The 24708-nt window shown below is 44.3% G+C and overlaps 1 protein-coding gene across 1 annotated transcript in view; it reads left to right on the forward strand.

Annotated features, from left to right (window-relative positions):
* The window catches only part of LOC138246527 (uncharacterized), a 601223-nt gene that overhangs the window by 384694 nt on the left and 191821 nt on the right, over positions 1 to 24708 (forward strand). The window contains exons 10-12 of the mRNA XM_069201183.1: positions 10885 to 11196; positions 13299 to 13616; positions 15837 to 16157. Coding sequence (XP_069057284.1) covers positions 10885 to 11196; positions 13299 to 13616; positions 15837 to 16157 — 951 coding nt within the window. The remainder of the gene's footprint in view (positions 1 to 10884; positions 11197 to 13298; positions 13617 to 15836; positions 16158 to 24708) is intronic.

Here is a 24708-nt window from a genome sequence, read left to right on the forward strand (position 1 = left end):
CTAAGGCCCTTCTTCCAGGTAACAAGAAGGGGGGCAGAAACCAGGGTTAGATCCTTGAGGTGGTTCTCTAGCTCTTGTCGACTGGCCAAATTACGGCTTTTGGAAGCACTGAAGGCAGGGAGTTGCTGTGCGATAAGAGCCTCCAGGTCTGTATACAAAACAGAACTGAAAAAAGCAAAAAAAGAGTGGGAATCTAAACACTGGAAGGCTTTGGAAGATGCTTTACAAGTAAAGGACACAAAATTGTTCTGGAAACTAGTGGCAGATAAAGGACATTCTGACAACGCGGAGACTCACCAAGCAATTCAGCCAGCACTCTGGGTGTCATATTTCGGAGCTGTGTATAGCGTGGCTCAAATTAGTAGTTTTACTGTCCCACCATCTTTCGAGGGGCCCCTCCATCTACCTATTTCCGGGTTAGCTACAGCATCTAAATTCGATCTGGCTCCTTTCTCCTTAAAAGAAACAACTCTGGCACTCCAGACGCTACGCAAAGGGAAGGCCCCAGGGCTGGATGGTATCCCTGGTGATTTGTATTTGTCCCGACCTAGAAACTGGTCCCTATATTTAAACACATTTAGTAATGAGATTCTGAGAGGCGGGGGTCCCCTTCCACATGGCAAGGAGCAATTATAATTCCCGTTTTTAAAAAGGGCTCAAGGGAACTTCCTTCCAACTATTGGACAATAAGTTTAATCCACATTAGCCAAAAAGTTTTTTGTAAGCAAATCTTGACTAGATTGCAGGCGTGGATAGAGGACTCATATATCCTCTCTGACCTCCAGGCAGGTTTTAGGAAGGGCGTGAGCACAAACGATCAGGCATTTAGGTTTAATCTCCTTTGTTGGAAACATCTGACACTAAATAAGGGCCACTTGTACGTGGCCTTCATTGACCTAAAAGCTGCGTTTGACATGGTCCCAAGGGATCTACTGTGGAACGTCCTTGAGACCTATAAACTTGACAGAGAAATGCTGAAATTGATCAGGTGTCTCCACGAGGGCACTCATGCCCAGGTACACTGGCCCCAAGGCGGAGATCTGACAGAAGCCATACCTATTGACAGGGGGGTAAGACAGGGGTGTGTTCTGGCCCCCACGCTGTTCAATCTTTATATTAATGGTGCGGTCGACCTGCTGATGCATTCCAATCATGATGCCCCAAAGTTAGCAGGAACTTCCGTTCCTATTTTAATGTTTGAGGATGACACCTTACTGATCTCACGAACCCCAATGGGCCTTCAAAACGAACTAGATGCCTTTTCTAAATTTTGTATTAAGAGGGGCCTAGAGATAAATTCTTCTAAGACTACATTTATGGCTTTTAATCCTCACAAGTCTTTTAGGGGGAGTATGACTCTGGTAGGTCAACCGATAGAGAGATTTAATCAGTTTGACTATCTGGGGATTAGGATATTGGACGAACAACGGTTGCAAAAATTGCTAACACTACGGAAGGAGAAATTTCACCTGCTATCACAGTATACAAGGCAGCGGCTGTGGCTGCTTCAATTTATGGTGCTGAATTATGGGGGCACTGCAACTCTAGTTGCTTGACGATGGTGGAAAATCGCTTTATGCATAACTTTCTGTGTTTACCGACAAGTACTCCACTCACACCCCTTAGATTTGATTTTGCCCTAAATGAGATCCACAACGAGGCTGCCTTAAGACCCCTCATGTATTGGGTCCGCCTTTGGACATCCGAATATCTGTCCCACTACCAAGCAGCAGTTGCCGAGTTTTTAGCGGACTGTGGCGTGTTAAAAATTCCCTGGTTCAAATACATCAGAGACACGTGCCAACTTATCAAAATGGACGAGGTGTGGAGAGACCCCACAACTTAACACAGGAAGCAAAGGCACGAATAAGGCAGTGTTACTGGGAGTTCATTTTGACCCAACTTTGGTCCAAAAAGGACCATGGTAGCAGGACGCTACTGTTCCTGGACCACAAACGTAGCCCCAAGTTTGAGGCTTATATGGACAATATCAATCCCCCCTATGTCAAAACTCTCTTTATTAAATTCAGGTTAGGGATATTGCCTCTTAATACATTTACTGCAAGATGGTGCAAAGAGGTTCATAAATCGAGTTTCTGCCACTCCTGTCCTGAGCAACCAGAGACATTGGCCCATTTTATGTTTTTTTGTCCTAGATATTCGGCGCCCAGAAAGAAGTGGATAATCCCTTTATGTAGATCAATGGGGATAAGGAAACATAACACATCCTTGCGAATTCTTGCAAGTGACACAAGCGGCAAGGTGGTCTTTGCCGTTGCTAGGTACCTACAAAACGTATGGGCCATAAGAACTAGAGAAAACATTGCTGACCGATTGGATTAGCCATAATCATCCTATGCCATAGTCGATCATTATGGGCATGAAACCGTGAAGGCTCTCCTGCTAAAGAAAAAGAAATCTTGACGTTAGTTTTGTATTGCTGCTACAACTATGTGTACCAACAACTAATTTTAGCTTAAATTATCGTAGGAAGAAATAGATCACTATATGGAACCAAGTCTAAACAGGCCCTTAGGATTTTAAAATGTAGATAGTTGCCCTGAATCGTGTTAATAATTGAGTTTTAACATTTTAATCCAGTAGAATCATTTGTTTTTCCTTTTAATGTTCTATGTGAATCTGTATCTTTCACTAATTTATAATTTTATTGTACGGTTATTGTTTGTTGTTTATTGGACACTTTTATGGCTTTTAGCCGAAATAAAGTTATTTATTGATTGATTGATTAGGATTTTCAGATAATTTCTTCTGTTGGAGATTTTTCAAAGAAGCCATTGTCCTTGTTATAGGAAAATTAGATCCTACTTCAGTTACCAACTGTGTATGGTACAATAGTAGCTAATAGAATAACTCTCAGTCTAAATTCTATTACACATCTGATCAAACAGGTTTTTTGAAAGGGCAACTTCTACACTTAATATACCACTCTTATGTCATGTTTTTCCCCAGATGATAAACTCAAATGTCCGGCTGATTGGTTAGCTTTGGTTGCAACAAAAGCTTTCGATAATATGAGTTAGCAGTTCTTATTTCAAACATTGGAAGCGTTTAATTTTGATTCTAATTTTCTGAAGATGATTAAAGCATTATGCACTTCTCAGTCAGCTAGACTTCATATCAATGGCATTACTTCACCTTCCATTAATTTGCCTAGAGTTACTAGACAAGAATGCCCTATGTCACCTTTTTTATTCATAATTGCCATTGAACTTCTAGTATGCTCTTTTCACATTATAAAAAGGTTCTACAGGTATTGCTATCAATATTGTTGTTTTATAAGTTTGAACCTATTCTGCTGTATTGTGCTAACCCTTCTAATTATGTTCCAATTATTTTACAGCTTAATCATTAATATGCCCATGTAAATGATTATACACTAAATATCGGCAAAACAGATTTTTCTACTTCCCTTAAATATTTAGGTATTAGATTTTCTAATATACTAAAAAAAGTCACTACTAAAAAGACACATGTCTTTTGATTAAATGTTTAACGCCAATATGAGATCTTTTAAAAAGATGTTCCTTGATCCCCATAGGGCTTTGCTGTACTGATGATGTCAGTGCCATAAGGGCTGTGACATCTTCAGTTTGGCAAACCTTTGCTAAGTGGGACAAATGCATCAGCGCATGAACAGTGCCTGGATATCTGACCTTGACTTGACGGTGTCTGATCTTCTCTCAGTCTGACAGACACTCTTCATTCACTGGTAAAATTAGGAGGATTAAGTCCCGCTGACAGCGCAACAAGCTGCCAATGAGCCAAAATAGAATATTCATCAAAGTATTTTTATCTCGTCCTTGGTTTTTGTGGGCTAAGATCAAGATTTATGTTGATGGAGCTGTTTACGGTGTAAAGATCAACAATTCAAAGGTAATAAAGCTGAAAGAATAAGGAGTTCCTAGCAAGGTTCATATAAAAGAGTAATGTATCAAGGTGAGCTGTAACTGCTGGTGATAGCTTCTATTCTGTACTGGGTAGGTGTGCCACTATGCATGCATGCCATCAATGCCAACCTTCTGTCCAAATTGAGGTACAGACACTTTCAAAAGCAGTGAACATGTGCTAGCCTTTCTGATCTCCCGCTTATCGCTCATCTGCTGGTAGATAGCAGTAAACATTGTAAGATTGAACCCATCTAACACTGAAATCATACAAATGAAGAATCCGTGCTACAGGATCTAACCTCTTGGCCTTCTTTAATGAATACTAACTACATTCTAGCAAAAACAGGGGTCAAATTTTGAGTCCTCCTGTTTCAACCATCTTAAGCAGGCAAATGTTGACTTTTTTTACTATAATTTCCACACAATGATGACCAATGCCCTCATTAAATCCTGACTGAATGGTGGCAATAGCATCAATCTTGATATCTCAGAAAAGATCATAGCAAACTACAACGTGTCCAAAATAAAACAGCATGATTTATCATGGAACTGCATAAGAAAGTGTCAGAGTCACCAGATCCTCGGGGTCTGTGCACGTCCCCAACAGGTCCACCACTGAACAGCTCCAAGACTCTGATAGATAAATCACAGAGACTGAGAGAGTTCAAGAGGGGAAGAGGGGATTAGGAAGGGAACAGCTGGGAAGGAAACCTGTAGTAAGAAAAAGGTTAGAACACACAATATGAAAATTATATCTCCTGAAATCAATACTAGACTATGATTCTAAGCCTAGTCACTCTGAAAACATGAACAATCTAAGAGTTAAGTTTAAAATGACTAAGTTTCAAGATGGCAGGATACCTGTAGGGGAATCAAGATGAATTAAATGAAAACTTTCTTATTCAAGTACTTTCCTTTACATGAGAATCAGAAAAAACATTCTGACTAAATTTTAAACCAGTCGTATAAATCCTGTTTTGAGAATGTATACTAGGACCATACAATTGTGCATCTAGAAAGTCTGGCCTTCTGTGTACTCTTAAAATGTTTCAACACAAATTGCGCATATTGCAGATATATATATATATATATATATATATATATATATATATATAGTAAACACCATAAAAGGATTGTGCACTATGAATAACACAATATGGATTCAGGAAACAAATCACATAACTTGTCAACTCGAATATTACATAATAAATATCTTAGAATAGTGGCATACAATAAACAACATGAATGAAACTCAAGGAGAGAATCGTGCGTCTTGCCAATTCGAGTGTTACCATGTAAAATACCAAGAAATGGTAGCACGCAATGAATATCAAAGTCAAATCATCATTAATCGAATCACGCGTCTTGCCGATCCGTAAAACATGATGTAAATGTCGAGGAATAACAGCTCACAATAAATAACAAGATCAAAGTATAATGAAACAAATCGCGCTTCTTTTGCCGATTCTTAAACCACCATGTAAATGTCAAGAAATGGTAGCGCGCAATGAACAACAAAGTTAAATGCTCATGAAACGAGTTGTGCGTCTTACCAATTCGTAAAACATCATGTAAATGTCAAGAAATAGTAGCGCGCAATGGACAACAATAGTTTAAACACCATAAAACGAATCGCGCGTCTTGCCGATTCTTAAGCCACCATGTAAATGTCAAGAAATGGTAGTGCGCAATGAATAACAAAGTCAAACCTTTATGAAATAAATTGCGCGTCTTGCCTATTTGTAAACTACCATATAAATGTTAAGAAATGGTAGTGCGCAATGGACAACAATGTTTAAATACCATAAAACGAATTGCGCGTCTTGCCGATTCTTAAGCCACCATGTAAATGTCAAGAAATGGTAGCGCGCAATGAATAACAAAGTCAAACCTTTATGAAATAAATCGCACGTCTTGCCTATTTGTAAACTACCATATAAATGTCAAGAAATGGTAGCGCTCAAGTAATCTGTTACTCATTTAAGAATTTAACCCGAGAATATGAAAATTCTCAATAACGGTGTCGGGACAGTCCAACCACCGTTTTACCGCCTGGAACAATGATCACCAATGAAGGATTAGGGCAGAAGACTGGAAGATCCAAATAGGCCGCTGGGACAGGAGCTCAGGAAGAAGCTGCTGCTCTGCACCGGAACCTCTGAATAGTGAGCACTGGGAGTTGGGCTGGCTCTCTTTTATAGAGTCTTGGCCCAGCCCAGAACCACGCCCAGGCATGTTGCAGGGAAAGTCTCTGGAAGGCCCTGGAAACCTACAGCAATACATTGCAAAGGAACAGTATTTGTAAGCATATTAAAAATAAGTTTTCAGGATTAAACTCTGCAAAGCAAAAGGTTAAACCACAACATATCAGCTCAATGCATTAATTACTTTGTTTTGAGAGTGCTGGATTTTTGCATTTTTGTCGCCAATTGAGCGCGTACTGCTCTGGTGTTGACAGAAAGACCACATTTTGGCTACATTATGTAATCACTATTGTATGACTTTGAGGAAGTTGGAGCATGGTGATTGTTTCGAAGACGTCAGCAGGAACAGAACCCAGCTTTTAGGTGACCAAGTTTAAACAATGAACCCCCTTTGTTCTTTGAGATTCACCCTCTAAAATCCTTTAATAATCTCTCAGACAAGACATGCTCAAATGAGTAGGAGAGTATTTTTTTGTGGTGCTAACCAAGGTTGTGGAACTCCTAGACACAAACTATATTTAGCAACAATCACTTGAAATTATGAAAGAAATTAAATAACCTTTGTTTTTAATCAATAGATATGAGGTTGGTGGTATGTTAGGGTTTTACGTGTTCTCACAATGTCATTAGGATGTGCCAAGTGATTCTTGATAAGGAATTATGTTTAGTACTCAGTTTGCTGAAACTATAAAATAGTCCACATCCGCCAAACATAAGGATGAATCGGTGCCTTAGAGATCCAGGGCCATGGGAGTGCTGCCCAGGGATGCGCTTCTCAGAGTATAATACATACACATAAACACACACAGACACACACAATTTGTATATTACTCCAGAGTTTTAGCATTGCTGTTGCAGAACATAACAGTGCAAGGGCGATGGAGTATACCATTTATATGGGCCATCCTAATAATGTGTGGTTGTTTTACCTGGCATCCTTAGGGTGGTCTTACCCCAGACCTTTTGCCTTTCACCTCCTGGTTTTGCTATACCTCTTTGTTGGCCTTAGGGCTCTGAGAAGTTTACCACGATTGACCAGGGCTAAAGTGCATGTGATTCTCCCCTAAATTATGGTAACATTGGTGTATCCACAATTGGCATATGTAATTTGTCCCTTGTAAAGTGGTATACCATATTCACAGGACCTGTAAATTAAATGATACTAGTGGGCCTGCAGCACTGATTGTGTCACCCACTTAAGTAGCACTGTAAACATGTTTCAGACCTGCCACTGCAGGGCCTGTGTGTGCAGTTTTACTATCACTTCAACTTGGTATTTAAAACTACTTGCCAAGCTTTAACCCTCCCCTTGTATTACATATGAGTCACCCCTGAGGTAGGCCCTAGGTAGACCATAGAGCAGGGTGCTATCTAATTAAAAGGCCCAAAATGTACTTTTAAGTTTTGCATGTCCTGATAGTGTCAAGCAGCCTATTTCGTTTTTCACTACTGTGAGGCCTGCTCCTCTCATTGGCTAGCATTGGGAATTCCTTTGCATATATTTTTAAGCTGTAATTCCTAATCAGAAAGGAGTGGCTGCATCATATTTCATATCATTGGAATGGTAATGATAAGTCCTCTTTATTGGTAAAGTGAGATTTATTATTACTAGTTTAGAAATCCCACTTTTAGAAAGTGGGCAGTTCTTGACTCTCACTGCTCTGTGTGCCTGACAGCCTGTCTCCAATATACCTCTGGACTGTGCTGGGTGACAGCTATATTTATTCATTCCCTTCAGACAGCCACAATACAGGACACTCAACTGCATCTGCCTTCATCTGCATACTGATGGGTTTTCCTCAGCAGGAAGGATGGGAGGGCTTCAAACTTATACTTCAGGGGGTACCACACAAAGTACTGAGTACCCCCAACCGATAGTCAGGAGCCAGGGTTGGGATGAAAGGGGGACCTGTGAACTTCAAATGGCTGATTTGAATTCACTCCCACTTCAAAGGCACTTTTGGGTATATGTACTGAGGCTCTCACCCTAGGAAATCAGATCACTACTGGAATTGGGAAGAACTCTGCTGGAGTAAAGACTGCTGTGCTGTAAGGTTTGCTCCTCTGGCTGGACTGACTGTTCCAAGGAACAGCTTATCTGTTTTGCTGAGCTGCCGTGCTTCCTGCTGATTTCTGCCCTGCTGAGGACAAGGACTGGACCCATCCTGCTGAACCAGAGTAACTCCAAAGACCGACGCATCTCCCGAGTGTGTGAGAAATTCGTCCGCATCGCTCCTCTGACATCGATGCTGTTCAACGACAGTGGATTCACAGCCTGCATGGCTCAACGATGACGCATCGCATTCACTATAGGGAAGCTTGACGACGACGCAGTGATCCAACTGAATGGAAAATATTTAGACATCGTGCCCTTGTTGTCAACCCTTTGTTGCATCAAAGGTACTGTTTAAGTGGACCTGCATGGGTTCTGTAGCTGAAATACACTCTATCGTGGTCGACCTGAACTATAGATTTGCACCTGTCCCTCGCAACCTCAAGTAAGCATTCAACCGCTAGTGACTTCTAAGCACTATATTTGCATTTATTCTTTAAAAATTCATATCTCAACTTCTATTGATTGGATTTTTATCGACTTGGACTTGTTTCACTCAGACAAATATTCTCTGGAGTCTTTTGTGGTGTTTTCATTATGTTACTGTGTGTGTGTGTGTTGCACAAATACTTTACACATTGCCTTTTATGTTAAGCCTGACTGCTCTGTGACAAGCTAACGGAGCATAAGCACAGGTTAATTTAAATTGTGTATCTGACTTACCTTGACTAGGATTGTGGTCCCTACTTGGACAGGGTGCATACCTCTACCAGCCAGAGACCCTATTTCTAACTGTGGTTGTACAAGTGTCAAATGCAAAAACAACAAGGTGATCGCTGAAATGCTTGAATTAATCTCACTCTCTGGTAAGCACCAGGGCACACACTCCAATCCATCTCTTTTTGCCCACGATACCACCTCGGTTTAATTTAGACTCAGTCATTTGCAAATCAGTCTTCACCTTGATCCTCATGGGTATAGTTCGGCTTGAACTGCATGGCCTGTTCCTCCCTGAGCCAAGCCACAAGCAACCCAGGACTTGTTTTCCCTTTTTAGGGCTCTTCAGATGGTTGTAGCTTGGTTCCAGTGGCCCAGTGAGCCCGGGACCCCCTTCTGGGCATACCTGGTGCACTTAGAGCATCACATGAAAAATCAACAAGATGATGTATGGAACGGATGAATTAATCTCAGCCACTGGCCAGATCCTCCCTGAACAGGAACACAAGCAACAGGGACTGGTTTGCCCCTTATTTGAGCCCAGGAACCATGTCTGGGCATACTCCACATACTTAGGGCATCAAATGCAGAAACAACTAGGATGGAATGCTTTATTTAATCTCAGCCACTGGCAAATGCTCAGGAGTATTTCACCCCCCATGCCACCTCAGTTTAGACCCAGTCATATGCAAATCAGTCTTGACTCTGCTTCTCATGGCAACATTCCAGCTCAAACTGCCAGGCCAAGTCCTCTCTGAGCTGGAACACAAGCAGCCGAGGACCAGTTTCACCCTTGTTAGGGCTCTTCTTTCAGGTATAGCTTGATTCCAGTGGCACAGTGATCCCGGGACCCAGGTATGGGCATGTGTTTGATTTGCAAGTTATCCAGCATTTGGCATCGCAGAACTAACTTTGAGGCTGTATGTCTAAAATCAAGATTGTGACTGACGAGCAGACTACTTGAGGTTAATGTTATAAAGCTACCAGTTTGGGTAAATGTAAGAAATGAAAATAAGGGGCAATCTAACAAGACAGGTAAAGCAGATGTATTTGCAGAGGAATGTATGGTGACCTTTCAGCTCACGGATGAAGCAAATATCCACAAATAGACCACAGATAGAAAGAAATATTCTATCTTTGAAGATTTATAAAGATTTATAAAAAACAATCTGAATTAATTATTATTTTTTCTCCTTGCTAGATAACCTAGATTCTTATTGATAGAGGGTCACTCCTACGTTTTATATGATTGACAAACTCAAGCCAAATTAAAAAATGGCCACATGCAATTTGCCTTATGCCAGGTGCTTTTAACATGTCTCACTGTGTCCCAACCCTGAGTCACAAGCTCATCAGTTTCCACACTGTGTTGTAGTGGAAGGAAGAATTTATATTTATTGCCATTCATTTTGACCAAGGTCAAATCGTGTTAGATCCCTAAACCAAGCATTCCATCTACAGTGGTCAATTGTAAGGCTCTGTTTCCTCCACTGTAAGACTTCACCATCAGCATATTTGGTTGATATTTTGTTGTTGTTGGCAACATTATGGCCCTATAATTGATCACCATACTTAATGTATCATATCCTAAGAACTCTGATGTGACCACGAGTATTTTTCATTAGTTTACAAAACACAAAAATCAAATCAAATAAAAATAAAATAAAACAAATATTCACCAAAGATCTTCTTTACTCCCCCATCTCTCTTTCTCTGATCCTTTTCTGAAATGATGGTGCTGTAGTTCTACTACTTCTTTGTTTGTATCTTTTGCATTTTCAGATTCACATCTATACTCTTTGCTTTATGTTTAGTCAGTATAAAATTGTCTCCATTGTCAAATATCTCATCTTTTATTGTCTTTTTCCACATTCTTCATTCCGCCCATTCACACCTCTTAGATTCTGCTAACTTCAGTATACATCTTTAAAACAAATGTTTTCTTGTAGCTATCCCTTTGTCAACAGTCATTAAATTACTCTTTCTATACCTTTTGTTACAGAAATTGTCATATCGGCTCCACTTGCAATAGAGATCCTAATTACAGATGATATCTTGATACCAATTACGTACACGCTCACAACTCTGACTCCCACTATTTCGTGGACCATGGATGGCATTACCCTGGTGTCTTGGGTTGTAAATTCCACAGCTCCAGAGATTGAGGCAAACTACAAAGGCCGGCTTCAGATCTCCTACCCCGGATCCATCACCATTTCAAAAGCTATCTTCAACGACACTGGCAATTACACCGTGATAGTGGCATGGGCAGACAACATCCTGGCCCAAGCTGAGATTTTTGCAAATGTCTATGGTAAGTTATTATGCAGCAATTCACAGTAAAACGCCAACCCAAGAAGCAAGATGACACAAATTTATTTTGCAAGCAGGAACACTTTCAGAACTCTGAAATACAACTGAAAAGCAGCAACACAATAATTAGGAATACAGTAATGCAAGGAAATGTTATTGATCTCGAGTATATGATGGCCCTGAAGATGGGAAACAGTACTAAGGAGTAACCAGCTCAGGAAGGAGTGATTCTGAAACGTGAATTGGGTCATGTTTCTAAAAAAAGACTGTGAGTTACAGCAGAGTAGAGAGTAGAGTCATATGCAGGCAAAATTACTCTAAGGGCATCATTGCAAGGCTGATTGTCGGACTGCCGCAGAACAGGCAGTCCAACCGTCACATTACGACCCTGGGGGTCGGACCGCCAGAGGGTTCGCCATCCCTGCCAGGAACATGGTTTGCGATGGGCTGAGTGAAGTACCGCTGTGCTGACCACCAGTCCCTTTTCTGACAGCCTTTTCATAGCATTTTAACTGCCACGAAAAGGCTGGCAGGAAGGAAGTTCAGGGGGGCACAGGGGGCCTCTGCATTGCCCACGACCATGTCAAGGACAGTGCAGGGGCCCTCTGCCCAGCACCCTCAGAATGCGCACTCTCTGCTTTGCATTCTGAGGGTGCTTTTAAGACATGATGTTGGCTTTGGCCCCCTCAAGGGAGGGAGGAAGAACCGTTACCAAGGGAGAAAGCAGGAAGCTGCAAGAGTGAGATAAAGGTGCAAAGAGGGTCTAGTAGTGGATTAAAGAGTCCTGCAGTGGATTCAGGACTAGTTGTTATCTGATGTACTGACATTTAATAGCACCAGTGATGGACCTCTGGGCACTCACATTCATTATTTTACAAATTAAGCACTGCATGCAAGATTATGATGTGGTCAACAAACTGCACATGCAATTCTCTCAAATTTCCCAACAAGTCTATTTAATAGTTTGAATCCATGCTAAAAGTTTATGGAAGTCAAACTAGTGTATTTGCATTAACAGAGAGTATTCACAAAAATGGTCTAGAATGGTAGCTAGGTCAGGATCTCAATTTATTAGCATGAACAGGGTCTACTCTGTCTATAGTCATATGCGATGTTACTGTTGATTACAAAGCCCAGGATAAGGGGACACTCATGCCACTATCCTGGAGACAAATGGGGGGTTAGGTGATGGTGTAGCACAGAGGGCCACCAGTTATCAGTGGGACAAAATGAATTCCTTTATCTGCTGTAATTCCTGTGACCGCACATATTAGAATTCACAGAATTCACATTTTTGTGGTCTTCACTCCAACTTCCCGAATGTTCCCCCAGTAAATTGTATTTGGTCAAAACATGCTGAAATTGGGGAAAAGGAGCTGGTAAATACTGATACATGCCAAAATCAATCCTGTAAGTACTAACTTCCCTGCATGTGCACTTTGGAAGAGAAGTAAAGGAGAGTAGTAAGGTTTGCTGGTGTTTCATCGCACCCACGTCTTAGGTCTAGCTTACAAAGGTTTGAGGTGGGCAATGGTGGGGGTGTATAAAGAGACGAAGAGGGATTTGTTGTGCTTGCACACCCTTTTGATCCCACATGTAAATATACAGCTGTTATGCTATTCAGTCACATATTTTGGGTCTCAGGGACTGTCCTGTTGCTGAACAGTTCACGTTTTAATGTGTCTCCAAGAATATGTTGGTTTACCTACGCTGGGTCAAATGGATTAAACAGGGAGAAAGATCCCTAAGAGTGCAAGACCTAAGGCTGTGGGATGCCCTTGTCCTTTCCGTGATATCTGAAATCAATAGCATGCCTTTCAGAAAACGTCTGAAAACTGAACTGTTCATACACTTGTTGTAATAGATCTGCTAGACTACTAGGATGAGTGATCGCAGAAGTTCAGCAACCCTACCTGAACCAACAGGTTCTTTGTCCCTATCATTACTCACTCTATTTAAAATATTATCTGAGCTGTTAAGTAATCATAGGTCACACAATGCACTCTACGAAGGGCTATACGAGTGAAAAAATCTATGCTAACACCCCCTTCTCTTCTTGTAACATTGAAAGAGTTAAACTTATCTTCTCTTTGTAATTCACAGTTACGGATGTGAAAATATCTGCCCCAAGTGTGGTGGAAGTCTGGGAAGGAGACATGATCTCCATACCTATTGAGCACACTTACACAGCTTTCACTCCTATTATCACCTGGGTAAAGACTGAAAAGACACTGGTCACCTGGACGGAAAACTCAACGAATCCACACATTGAGAAAGCCTACAGTGACAGACTACAGATCACCTATCCTGGAGCCATCAGTCTTTCCAAAGCAAGTTTGAATGATACAGGATTCTATACAGTGACGGTGGAGGTAAATGGTAAAGTCCTGGCTGAAGCCACTATTGAGGTGATTGTTAAAGGTAAGTAGACATGATGTCTGGATTTGAATTTATATTTATATGCAACATATTTTCAGCAAGCATATATGGAAAGTGGATAAGGTGTGGTAGTGTAACTAGCAAATATGATTCTTGTTTCTTTTTTGCAGCTTTTATAGCACAAACCTGGCCTCAGGGAACCACAGCACTTTATAACAGAACCAAAAGTTACACATTTGTGTTTTTTAGCTACAGGGAGATTAAATGATTTGCCCAGAATCACAGGCTGTTGAGATGAGGCTGGGATTTGAGCCGGTCTTCCCAGTTCCAAAGCCAGAAGCTGTAGTCTCTAGTCCACATATCATCCCCTTGACTTTCATGGCTGATTTCCCAGCCCACCTTTCCCCATATAGGAATGTTTTTACACTACCCCCCTCATTTTGGATAATGGAGAGGTGGTTTGTCCAAGAAGCTAGAACAGGACCACTGGTATTCATCCACAGGGCAAACCTAACTACAGCACAGTGGCACATCATTATAGGCAAAGCATTTAAAGTCTCTGACGTCAATATTCTTTAGCCGCTGGTCCAAATTCTCACCATGAGCTTCGATGTTCACAGTCACCATTATCATGTTATTACTTGTACGCAATAGAAAAACACAAAAACGAGTATTAATGAAAGGGTAAAAGAGCATGTACCTACCCTTGGCAATCATTCCTGTTTCATAAAACTGAGAAATGTTGTTTGTACTTCTGCTTAGTATCTAAACACCATGAGAAGAACAGAAATGATAACCAGTGGTCAGTCAATAAATCTCCCATTTTTCCTACAGGTCAGGCTACCCTGTTAGTTATGAAAACAGATATTTGGGATCATTTGATCACACATGATCCATTCTAGCAAATTTGAACAAGCATCTTCTGCCCTTATTGTGAGTGGGACAGAATTTGGTGTGGCGCTACTAGGGGTATCTCTGCACCAAATGCTCGCTTTTATGAGCTTTTTCCTGAACTGGGGAATAACTTCTTGGGTCCTGGGTTACCAAATCCTTTATGGGCAAGTTTTCCCCGTTTTTGCAAAAACTGATATTTTCTGTCTACTTTGGGCAGGTGGAAAGTGTTGACTCGGGCAGGTGGAAGTGCCTACTTTGAGCAGGTGGTAGGGCTGGTGGGGTGGAGGCTAGTGGGGTGGGATAATAGTTTATGGGGGAGGAAGGATGCAAGGCATGCTACTGTTTGTCCAGTGGAAGTGTTGTCACGTCCCCTGGAGAGACGCAGCAGCTTTCATGGCTCGCGGGCCAGATATGCCTGCTGACTGCAGCCGCTGCCCATACAGCAGCTGTGACGGGCCCTTGTACCTAGGCTGTAATTTATCACCTCCAGATTTCTGGGGATTTTTTGGGCCCTGGCACACTTAAAATTGTATCTTACGTGATTTAACTTGGAGCTATCACTATGGGTGAAATACCCCAAAGAGGGTCTTAGAGACTGTGACCAGAATATGATAACATTTACACACAAGAATAGGTTACATTCACTGGCACTGAGGTACATTGAGGATCTCCCTGTCTCATTTTGGTGTCCCTCCCTGGCTGCATCCATCCTTTAATTTCCAGTTTTCCTTTTTCCCCTCCATTGGTATAGCTTGCTATATTTCCTTCTTCCATTCCTACCTGTCCCCTTCTAAATGACTTTGCTGCTGTCTTTAAATTCTTGTATACATTTCCCTGTTGGTCTGTCTCACATCTCTGTATACATTCTTCCTGCTGGTCTGTCTCCCTCTAAACCACTCACTACTAAGCTCCCTTCTTACTTTTCTTCCCCTTACTTTCATACCTTCAAAACATCCTTTCTCATAACCTTCCTCTCACCTTTTCATCCCCCGCCCCCACAGTCAAATCTAATGGTTTCTTAATTTATCACTTGCTTTCCTATGGATTATTTATTAGTGTTTCTTTGATCATTTTTGTACCTTCTTTCACGTTTTCTTTTTTTCTTTTCTCCCTACATTTAACTACCTCTGCTGTCTTCTGCAGCCTTATTTGCTTCCTAAAAATTTCCTTCTAAAATATGCGTTTGTTTTTTTACTTATTCCTGCTCACACTATGGAACAATATCTCTAAACCTCTGCTTTTCTTCTTTACTTTATTCCCCCTCCCCCCCCCCCAGCAGTCCCTCCTATTCAGTCCCATCTTTGCCCCCTGGATTTCCACCTCGACATCCCTTCTCATCAAAACTATCCACCTGTTTTGTCTCCACAGCTTCTGAGGTTATCAACATTTCCGCCCCCAAAGCACTGGACGTCATCCACGGAGACGTGCTCTCAATTAACATCTCCTATTCCAACACAATTTTCCCGCCCACAGTCTCCTGGAGCATCAATTCAACGTCACTGACCACCTGGGTGGTCAATACGTCATTACTGCAGATAAACACGACCTACAAAGATAGGTTGGAAATTTACTACCCGGGTTCCATTAATATTTCTGAAGCACAGTTTTCCGATTCTGGTAACTACACAGTGAGGGTGGAGGCGGATCATGCCCTTCCGGCGGAAGCAGTTATCCAAGTGAATGTTTCTGGTGAGTTGGCTTCTCTTGGCCCAAAAGTCCGAACTGTATGCTAGCTCACCAACATCTAAGGAATGTTTTCCTGTACATATAGCTATGCATGTTATTATTTTATTTTGTGAACAAATGTATATACCATGTGAAGCTAGACTTATGGGTTTAGGACAGCTCCATTTAAAACCACAAGACCAAAACGATCGAGAGAAGTAATTTAATGTGTAAATCTGCTGAAGGAGACATGCAAATTTCAGAAGCTCGTTTGAAAAATTAGGAACTTAGAAAGTTGGCAGATTTCTTCTGAGAAAAAGTTCTACATTGTAGGGGCAAACCAGACAACAACATGTTTTAAGGGTGTCATTCTCATGACTGGATTTCAAGAGCGAGGATGACCTTAAAGTGCCCCAGGAATGGCATCTTTGTTCTTCAGGTGAATGACCCAGGTTTATCTCTCAAAACTAGCCACCAATCAATGAAACTGAGACAGCCATCATAGGAGAGCAGATTAAGTTAGGCCAGGAGGTAGTAGATGCTGGGATCTGTGTGGTTAACCGGTGTAACCTTTTATTATGCAGGAACGAAGAAGAGGTGCCTCCGAAAGGATGCTTTGTAAACTGTGAGAAATGTTGCACTCTAAACCTCATCAGGCAGTAATATTGGTCTTAACTTATACGTTTTAACTATAAATGTTGGCGGAATGTTGTGAAGAAATGAGTGGTGCATCTTCAGGCATTGGTGAGAAATGAATGATGCATTTTCAGACATTGGACTAGTAGAATTGGTCATAACTATAATGCTTGCGCCGGGGGAATTGGGGTGTTCTGTGGGTCACCTTCCCCAAGGGGGATTGACTGTCCCAGCTGAGCAGCTGCAACACTTCCCTTTTTTCATTTCCACTCTCCTTCACTGCAGCCTTTTCTTCCAGCCTTTTGCATGAGCTCTTTCTTCCCAGCTGAGCATCCAGTACAGATTCCTTATTGGTACCAAGTTCCTTTCTTCCCCCATCTCTTCCTTAATTCCTTATACCTCAGCTTCCTAGTCCATCGCTCATCCTGGGTCTTCTCTCACTCCCTCTTTCACACAAACTCCTTTGCCTTTTTCAAGATTCATTTTTCTTTCCTCGGAACACAGCTACCCCGCCTCACCTCTGCTCCCCTCTACCTCCTTTACTCTAGTTGCCTTTTCCACCCACATTTATCTGTCACTCTCCTCTCCACTTTTCCTCAAACACACCTGCTCTTCCTCACCTGCATTAGGTGTGACTGAGCTCCCCTTTCTGATCCCTTAATCATCTGTAGTGTCCTGCTGGACACATTCCAGTTTTTCCACCAGCCACTCTGCAGAGGGCGGTCTTCCACACTCACCGCACGCCCATCCATCACAGACTTCACCAGTCAGATGACCCTGCTAATAAAAAGGGTTGGGAGCATGTGCCCTGGCCACTTACCAGTCACCCTACCATTGTGTCCGTGTCACTTATTTGAGAAGCACAAGGGCCTATGGGCCCAACACTACAATAGCGATGAGTGGGTCTACCCCATGGATGAGCTGGCTGCAACTCGGTTGCATCTCATGGAGAAAATTATCTAGGCTCCTCTGTGCCTGCCAGCCATCTGTGCATGCCCCTGGAGCCCCACCTGCCGTGATTCCATGCCAGCACACCAATGCATGGTATCCCCCGATGCAAATGGGGGGAGCTGGCCGAATGTCCTACCCTCCTTAACCCAAGCAACGCACTAGAGGATCAGGAGAGTACTCGCTGACACATAGGGCATGAGGTGAGCCCTGCAGGCAGAACCGAGATAAAGCTGGGTGGAAAAGAAGTGTGCTTTGGGGAGGAAAAGTGCCCTCCTGTGAGGTGGTCTCTGCCATTATGAAGGTGGTCGAAGAAGCTACCGCGTTGCAAGTGAGTGTATCCCCCTCGCCATCGCTGCTGCCCTGTTCCGTGAGAGGTGGACTCACTTCCCGCACTGACAAGTCCCATGTGTGGCAAAGAGGCTTCACTTCAGGGAGCCCCTGCTGCAGAGCAGCTTGCCTGCTGACCCACCTGCCACCATCTGGTCCCGAAGAAAAGAGAAGAGCAGCCAGCGACCACATTGCAACAGAGGGGACCCCCATCACATTAGAAGCGAGGAAAACAGGTGTGCAGCAGCTGCATCGGAGGGTCACTCCTCCCCGAGGCCTGCATGGACAGCTCCGAGTCCTGGAGAGGCCTGCCACACAGACACTGAAGTGGCCCCACCGCCCTCACCATCCCGTGGTGCAGTGCCAACACCGTACGGAGGAAAATACGTTTGCAGCCGGTCGCTGCCAGAGAGTGGCACCGCATTACTTTAATAATAAAATTGAGCACCCACCTTTTCTGAATGCTGTGAGGCCGCATCATGCCCAGCGCCATTGTGGACTGCAAACAAGCGCACTGTGCACCGCCTGGCATCCATCTGCTGGCTTGTGCCACAGAGAGAGACATTGATCTCCTGCAACTGCCCTGGCACGGGTAGACAGAGCCGGTGAACCGGCGGATGGAATCCTTGCCTGGTCTGCTCCATGAGAAGAGCTTGGCCCTCCAGAAAGAGTCAGGCTGCAGTGTCACCCAGTGGCCACCGGTGGTTACTGCAGTCCTTTAAATGGAAATACAAATAAAAATAAATAAACTGCAAATTAGCCAAATTAAAAACCTGCAGCGCCAAGAAAGCTGCCATGCCCACAGTTGAGGTGGTAGCAGCACCCAGAGACATTGACTGCCACAAGGAGAGATGTGTGCACCTCCTGCACAACAAATTGAGAGACTGCTACCGCTCAAAGCTGCCCCAGCCAAGCAGCAAAGCCTCTGAAGGCTGCAAGCATAACGTGGCCCCCAAGGAGAACATGCGTGGCATGCGCAGCCCCTAGTGGCTGTCTGCTGTCACCACACCTAATGAGAAGATGGCACTGCATGCACCCAGCGGTAAGTGGCCCGTAGAATGGGCATGCCAGGCGCCAACAAAGGGCGCCCATAGAGGAAGAGACAATGTCAGAGGTGCGCTGAGGGCCGCACCGGGGAGCCTGACAGTACAGGCAGGAGCCCGAGCGACAGTGAGCCCTCTGAGAGCGAGATACAACGCCAGTCAGAAAAGGCTATGCCAGCTGGCCACACTGCAGCGCAAGATGGCCACTGTTGGCCCATGGGTAAGCAGGTCAGGAGAAGTGACCAACCCTGCCAAGCAAGGAGCAAGCGCTGCAATAGTGCAGTCTCAAGAAGCAAGCACTGCACCCTCAAGTGAAGACAGGAAGAAGAGAACAGTGATCCTGCTGTCAGGGAACGGACCACCAAGAAGATCCTGGAACGGACCAGGCCTGCAAGAGTTCTGAAGGGTGAAAGGATCAAGTCCTACTGACAGGACTAAACCTGTGAGAGGCCGCAACAGAAGACAGTGCACCGGCTGAGGTGTAACACATGACCAGCGAACGGTCCATGTGGTGCAACATACGACCCATGGTGCAACGCCACATCAAGAAAGGAGAAGAGAGAGAAATGTGGCACGACACCATGACATGAAGAACCAAAGAAGAAAGGGTGTGACAGACCTGTCAAACAGAAGATTAGGAACACCACAGATGCGCAAGAGAAAGGGAGATGAGTGACAGGGCTGAGGACTCATCTCAGCATAGGAGAGGGCATCCATCACCACAAGCCAGCCACCGGGGTAAGCAGACGTCACTGGAGACAGCTCTGTGGGTGAACCAACTGTAAACCACCAGCATGCGCAAACTGTGTTCAGGCCCTGCACTTCTCAGTATAACTGTCCTGCCACCTGTCACCGTCTGCTTGACATCAATGGCATCCCTGCTGCCAACTGCACAAGCCACGCAAGCCATGCAAGAACTGCATGTGGCCACGAAGTCCCTTCTCCAAGAACGGCTCCGCCACCTGTTGATCTAACTACTATTTGGTAAGATCGTCATCCTTACAATGTACATCAACCAAACCACCTAAGGAGCACAGCACCATCAGAGTAGAGCCAAAGTCAGCAACAAGACCAGAAGTTCACAATGCATCCCTGGCACCGTGGGAGGCTGACCACCCAGAAACCTGCTGTGAGCCCCTGTAAACCAGACACCTGCTGAAGAGAGCATACTCAACCATTTGGATCATCCACCTTCAGGGTTGCACAAGGCTGGATGTGGCCCTGTTAGGAGTTCCGCAGCGATCCCCTTGGCGCGGCCTACCAATGGGCTGCATAGCCCACGCGTTCCCATGGCAATCCATGGGCAAGGGCCTCAAGGGAATTCAGAGGAATCCCGCGAAGAGAGATGTGTCTGAAGCAGCTCCACGACAGGCACCGGGAAGCAATGAGATCACGAACTGAGACTGGTTACCCAAAGACTATTGCACGAAGGTCAGAGCACCTGAGTCCTGACAGCCAGAGAACGCAAACCCTGTGACAACCACCCTTGTAGCTCTAAGCGCGACTTGGATGTGGTCCAGTTGGCAGTTCATCAGCGATGGCTCCGCTTGGCCTGGCCCAGTCCACATGGTCCTGTGGCAGCCCGCCAAAGGGCCTTGAGGAGACTTCTGTCGGATGGAGTTGTGGCACGAGAGGGAAGCCTGAAGCTGCTCTACCAGCGGACATTAGGAGAACCCAAGGCCTTCAAGGACAACGCCTTTTTATCCAGGTCATTCTCAGTCTTTGAAGGTTTGCCACCCATGGAGCCTGAACGCCTTCCCAGAGATCCTTTAAGTGGACTCCCTACTGCTCCTGATGCACCTGCATCGAACTTTGTAAACAGACTCCAACGCCGTGAGCCCAGGCGGGACAGGACTGACAGTCCCAAGTGAATGGTAATGTTTGGGACAGGCAATTGAGGTATCCGGACTTCATCAACATTGCCATTCATGTCCAGAGCAGCCTGGTTAAGTGACAGAGTCATGCCGTAATACCGGGCACCCCCAGCTGTACCTGTTCCATGCATCCTGTCCGGCGGACTTCCTGGAGAGACTCAGTGATTGTTTTAGTGTTTATGTTTTCTCTCCAACAGGTTGGACTTGGTTGTTTGTTTTTCAATAAAGTTTGGGAGGGATATAGTGTCCTTCTGGACACATTCTAGTGTTTCCACCAGCCACTCTACTGAGGGCTGGCTCCCACACTCACCTCACACCCATCCATCACAGGTGTCACCAGTCAGATGATCCTGCTAATAAATAGGGCAGGGTGCACGTGTACTTGGCCAGTTACCAGTCCCCCTACCATTATGTCTGTGTCACTTATTTCAGTAGCATGAGGGCCTAGGGCCCCCAACACTACAGTCATCTATTCTGTTCCTTCTTCGGTCTTCTTTCCCTCATCATACACCTCTCTCCTTTCCATCCCCCGGCCGCATCTCATCTTTCCATCTACAGCACCATGAAACATCCACCTCCTTCAGAGTGTGGGCCCCCTTTCCCCGTCATCTTCTTCCCATGGCCTCAGCTTCTTGAAGAACCAGAGCACAAAGACTCCTGGAGAAAACAAGTCTAGTTATTCAAGGTAAACCGGGGGGGAAAGATAAATTGGCGGGTTCACTGGTGCCAATTTGTAGATGTGGGTGTATTGGCAGCTCTGCATGATGTGTTGAATTAAAGCAACTCTGATGGCCCCAGACTGTTGAATCTCTGATTTGGCAAATTGATCTAAATGCTGACATGCAAACATCTTACAAGTTTCCTACAAATAGTACTAGACCAGTATTGAATTCCAGGTCAGGTGTCGAAAAATAAACAACAAAATGCCTTACATTAAAAAAATGAAAGCATGGTGTGGATATACATAGAAAGAGATGCAATAGTGTTTTTTACTCATTTCATGGTCTAAACAGAAAGGAGAGACAAAGCAAAGACAAATAACCAGGCCAGATATTGTAGCGGGCAGATGCAAGGGAAACCTGTGTAACAATAAGGAGGCAAGGGCTTAATAAGCAGAGATGATTAGGAAGGGCAGGTATTGGTCCTGTGTTCATTGTGTTCTGGTTCAGGGAGGACCTGGCCTGGCAGTTCAAGCAGGAGAGTTCCTGTTGGAGCAGGGTCAAGACTGATTTGCATTTGGCTGGGTCCAAACTGAGATGGTATGCTGTGCAAAACAACCATAGACTGGGTTGAGAAAATATCAGTGGCTGAGATTAGTTCAAGCATTCCATCCAATACCTTTTTGCATACTTCAGTAGAAGGGAGGGAGGTGCCAGAAAAAAAATGAATAATAGGCCAAGGGGACAATGTGAACACAATTATTGGGCAATAGAAACTTTTTTTTGTTACGACAAATGTTTGGAAATAGTCAGGCGACTTTGTGAGAGTTGCCCAAGTTGTCCTATAAAAAATACAGCATCTTAGGATGCAACATTACAGAGTTTGAAAGAAGGGCCTCTTTGCTGAACATATTTCACCAACATAGTTTAGCTTTATCCTCAAAGAGGAGAGTGAAGATAAGGAGTCAGAAGGGAAGATTGTACTGCAAGTGTGGAACGTAAAAGCCATACAAGGCAAAACATTGCACATAAGATCCTTTTGAGAAAGATATTTTATTTTCACTTGCAAAACCTTTATGCACATGTGCCTTTACGTTGCGAACAACAAAAGCTGTAAACCCAACAACATGGTATTACAGCAAAGTAAAACAAATGAATGTGCATGGGTGATCACTGATAAGTTCTTTGGCTTCCTGACAAGCTTATTTGGCCAACCAACACTCACTCCCTAAATAAATTAGTAATCAAAATGTCATCTGATTAGAAAAGTAAATACAATGAAGGACACGCACTGGCTCTCACTTAGAAGCTACACATCATGTTACAACTGCCCTCTAGCATACAGTTCTTTGATCTCCAGCACCAACACTTGATGGGAACTTTAATGAGCTGTGTAGCAATCTTCAAAATGTAATGGGCTTGATGGACAGTCCATCCAAACAATGGCAAAGCATTAAAATATTAAGGCTGCGAATGAATGACGCAAGCTGACTGAAAGACCCTCCTCTGTCTGACCTTTTTCTAATACTTTTTAAGATAATTTATAAACATGACATCTAGACAGCAAATGTGGTCTGTAGTCAGACATAAAATTGAGAAATAGAAGTAATGGCGCAGCAGCAAGAGGACAAACAAGTGGAGGAAGGGTGCAGGGAGCACTAATGTTATGTTACGTGGATTTGTAGAGCACAGCTAATCACCCATGAGCATATCCAGGTGCTTAGTAGGGCAGGCCTGAGGTTGGGGGAGGAGATCATGACTATTTCCTCTGAAAGAGCCATAACATGAGGTTCCTTCGGAAGTACATGAGGGAGGGAGCAGTTGAGAGGTGTAGTGGGAGATTGTTCCAGGTCTTGGCTGTGATGTAAGAGAAGTGCTCTCTGCTTCTTATCATCTTGATGTGAAGGAGGGGTGTCGTTGCCTGGGACGCAGGTATCTGGTGGCTTGGTAGAAGCTGAGGCGGTGGTTGTGGTACACTGGACTGGTGTTGTGAAGAACTTAGGGCCTCAATATGACAGGGTGCATACCGCCACATTATGAGCACAGCCAACCCTCCACATCTCAGCTCATACCGCCATGGCAGTATGAGCCAGAGGGCCGGAGATGTTTCTGTCCGACCCAGCGGCCCACAGATTACCGCCGGTGGCATTATGAGCCGGCATACCACAATGGTATCCATGGCATTAGCAAAGCCACGAAAACCATGGCGGTAGGCCCTACAAGTGACAGGGAATTACTTCCCTGTCACTTATAGGCGGCTCCCCCACCGCCCCAACAATCACCTGACCCCCCCCATCTAAACCCCCCACCCCCTCTAATACACACACTAACCCCCCACCTCCCAAGTCAAACACCCCCCCTCCAATACACACACTAACCCCCCACTCCCCTGAGTCAAACACACACACCTACCCCCTCCGATACACACACTAATCCCCCAACCCCCCATAAATGCACACACACATGACAGCCATTCAAGCTCACGCAGACAAGCACCCACCACACACCTGCCCCACCCGCCACAGCCACACACGCACACATCACCCCCTCCCTCCACCCCCACTACAGTCACAGCGCCCCTCACACCACAGCCCCCCTCCCCGCATACACACACACAGACACCCAGATGCACCACACATACACCTAATCACGTACACTGGCAGAAATGCATTCACTCATTCACTGGCATATACACATTCACATGTTCACTGGCATACACGCATTCACACATTCACTGGAAATCACGCATTCACATACGCATTCGTCCAGACATACTCACACACATTCTTACACACAAACACACTGAAATGCAGACATGCACTCACTTCACCATTCTTACACACATTCACTCACATGCATACAACCACGCATATAACACAAAGCACACAGGCGCCTTCACACATGCACTCACACACTCAGATACACACACACACATACACCCCCTAGCCTCCCTCCCACCCCCCCATCCTGTCAGACGGCCGACTTACCTTGTCCGACGAGGAGGTCATCCAGTAGGGAACGAGTAGGGGTGCTGCTACCACCAGTATCGCCCCCCCAGCAGAACACCGCCAGGACGTATTTCAGG

The sequence above is a fragment of the Pleurodeles waltl genome, chromosome 7 (assembly GCF_031143425.1).
Source record: "Pleurodeles waltl isolate 20211129_DDA chromosome 7, aPleWal1.hap1.20221129, whole genome shotgun sequence".
NCBI lineage: Eukaryota > Metazoa > Chordata > Amphibia > Caudata > Salamandridae > Pleurodeles > Pleurodeles waltl.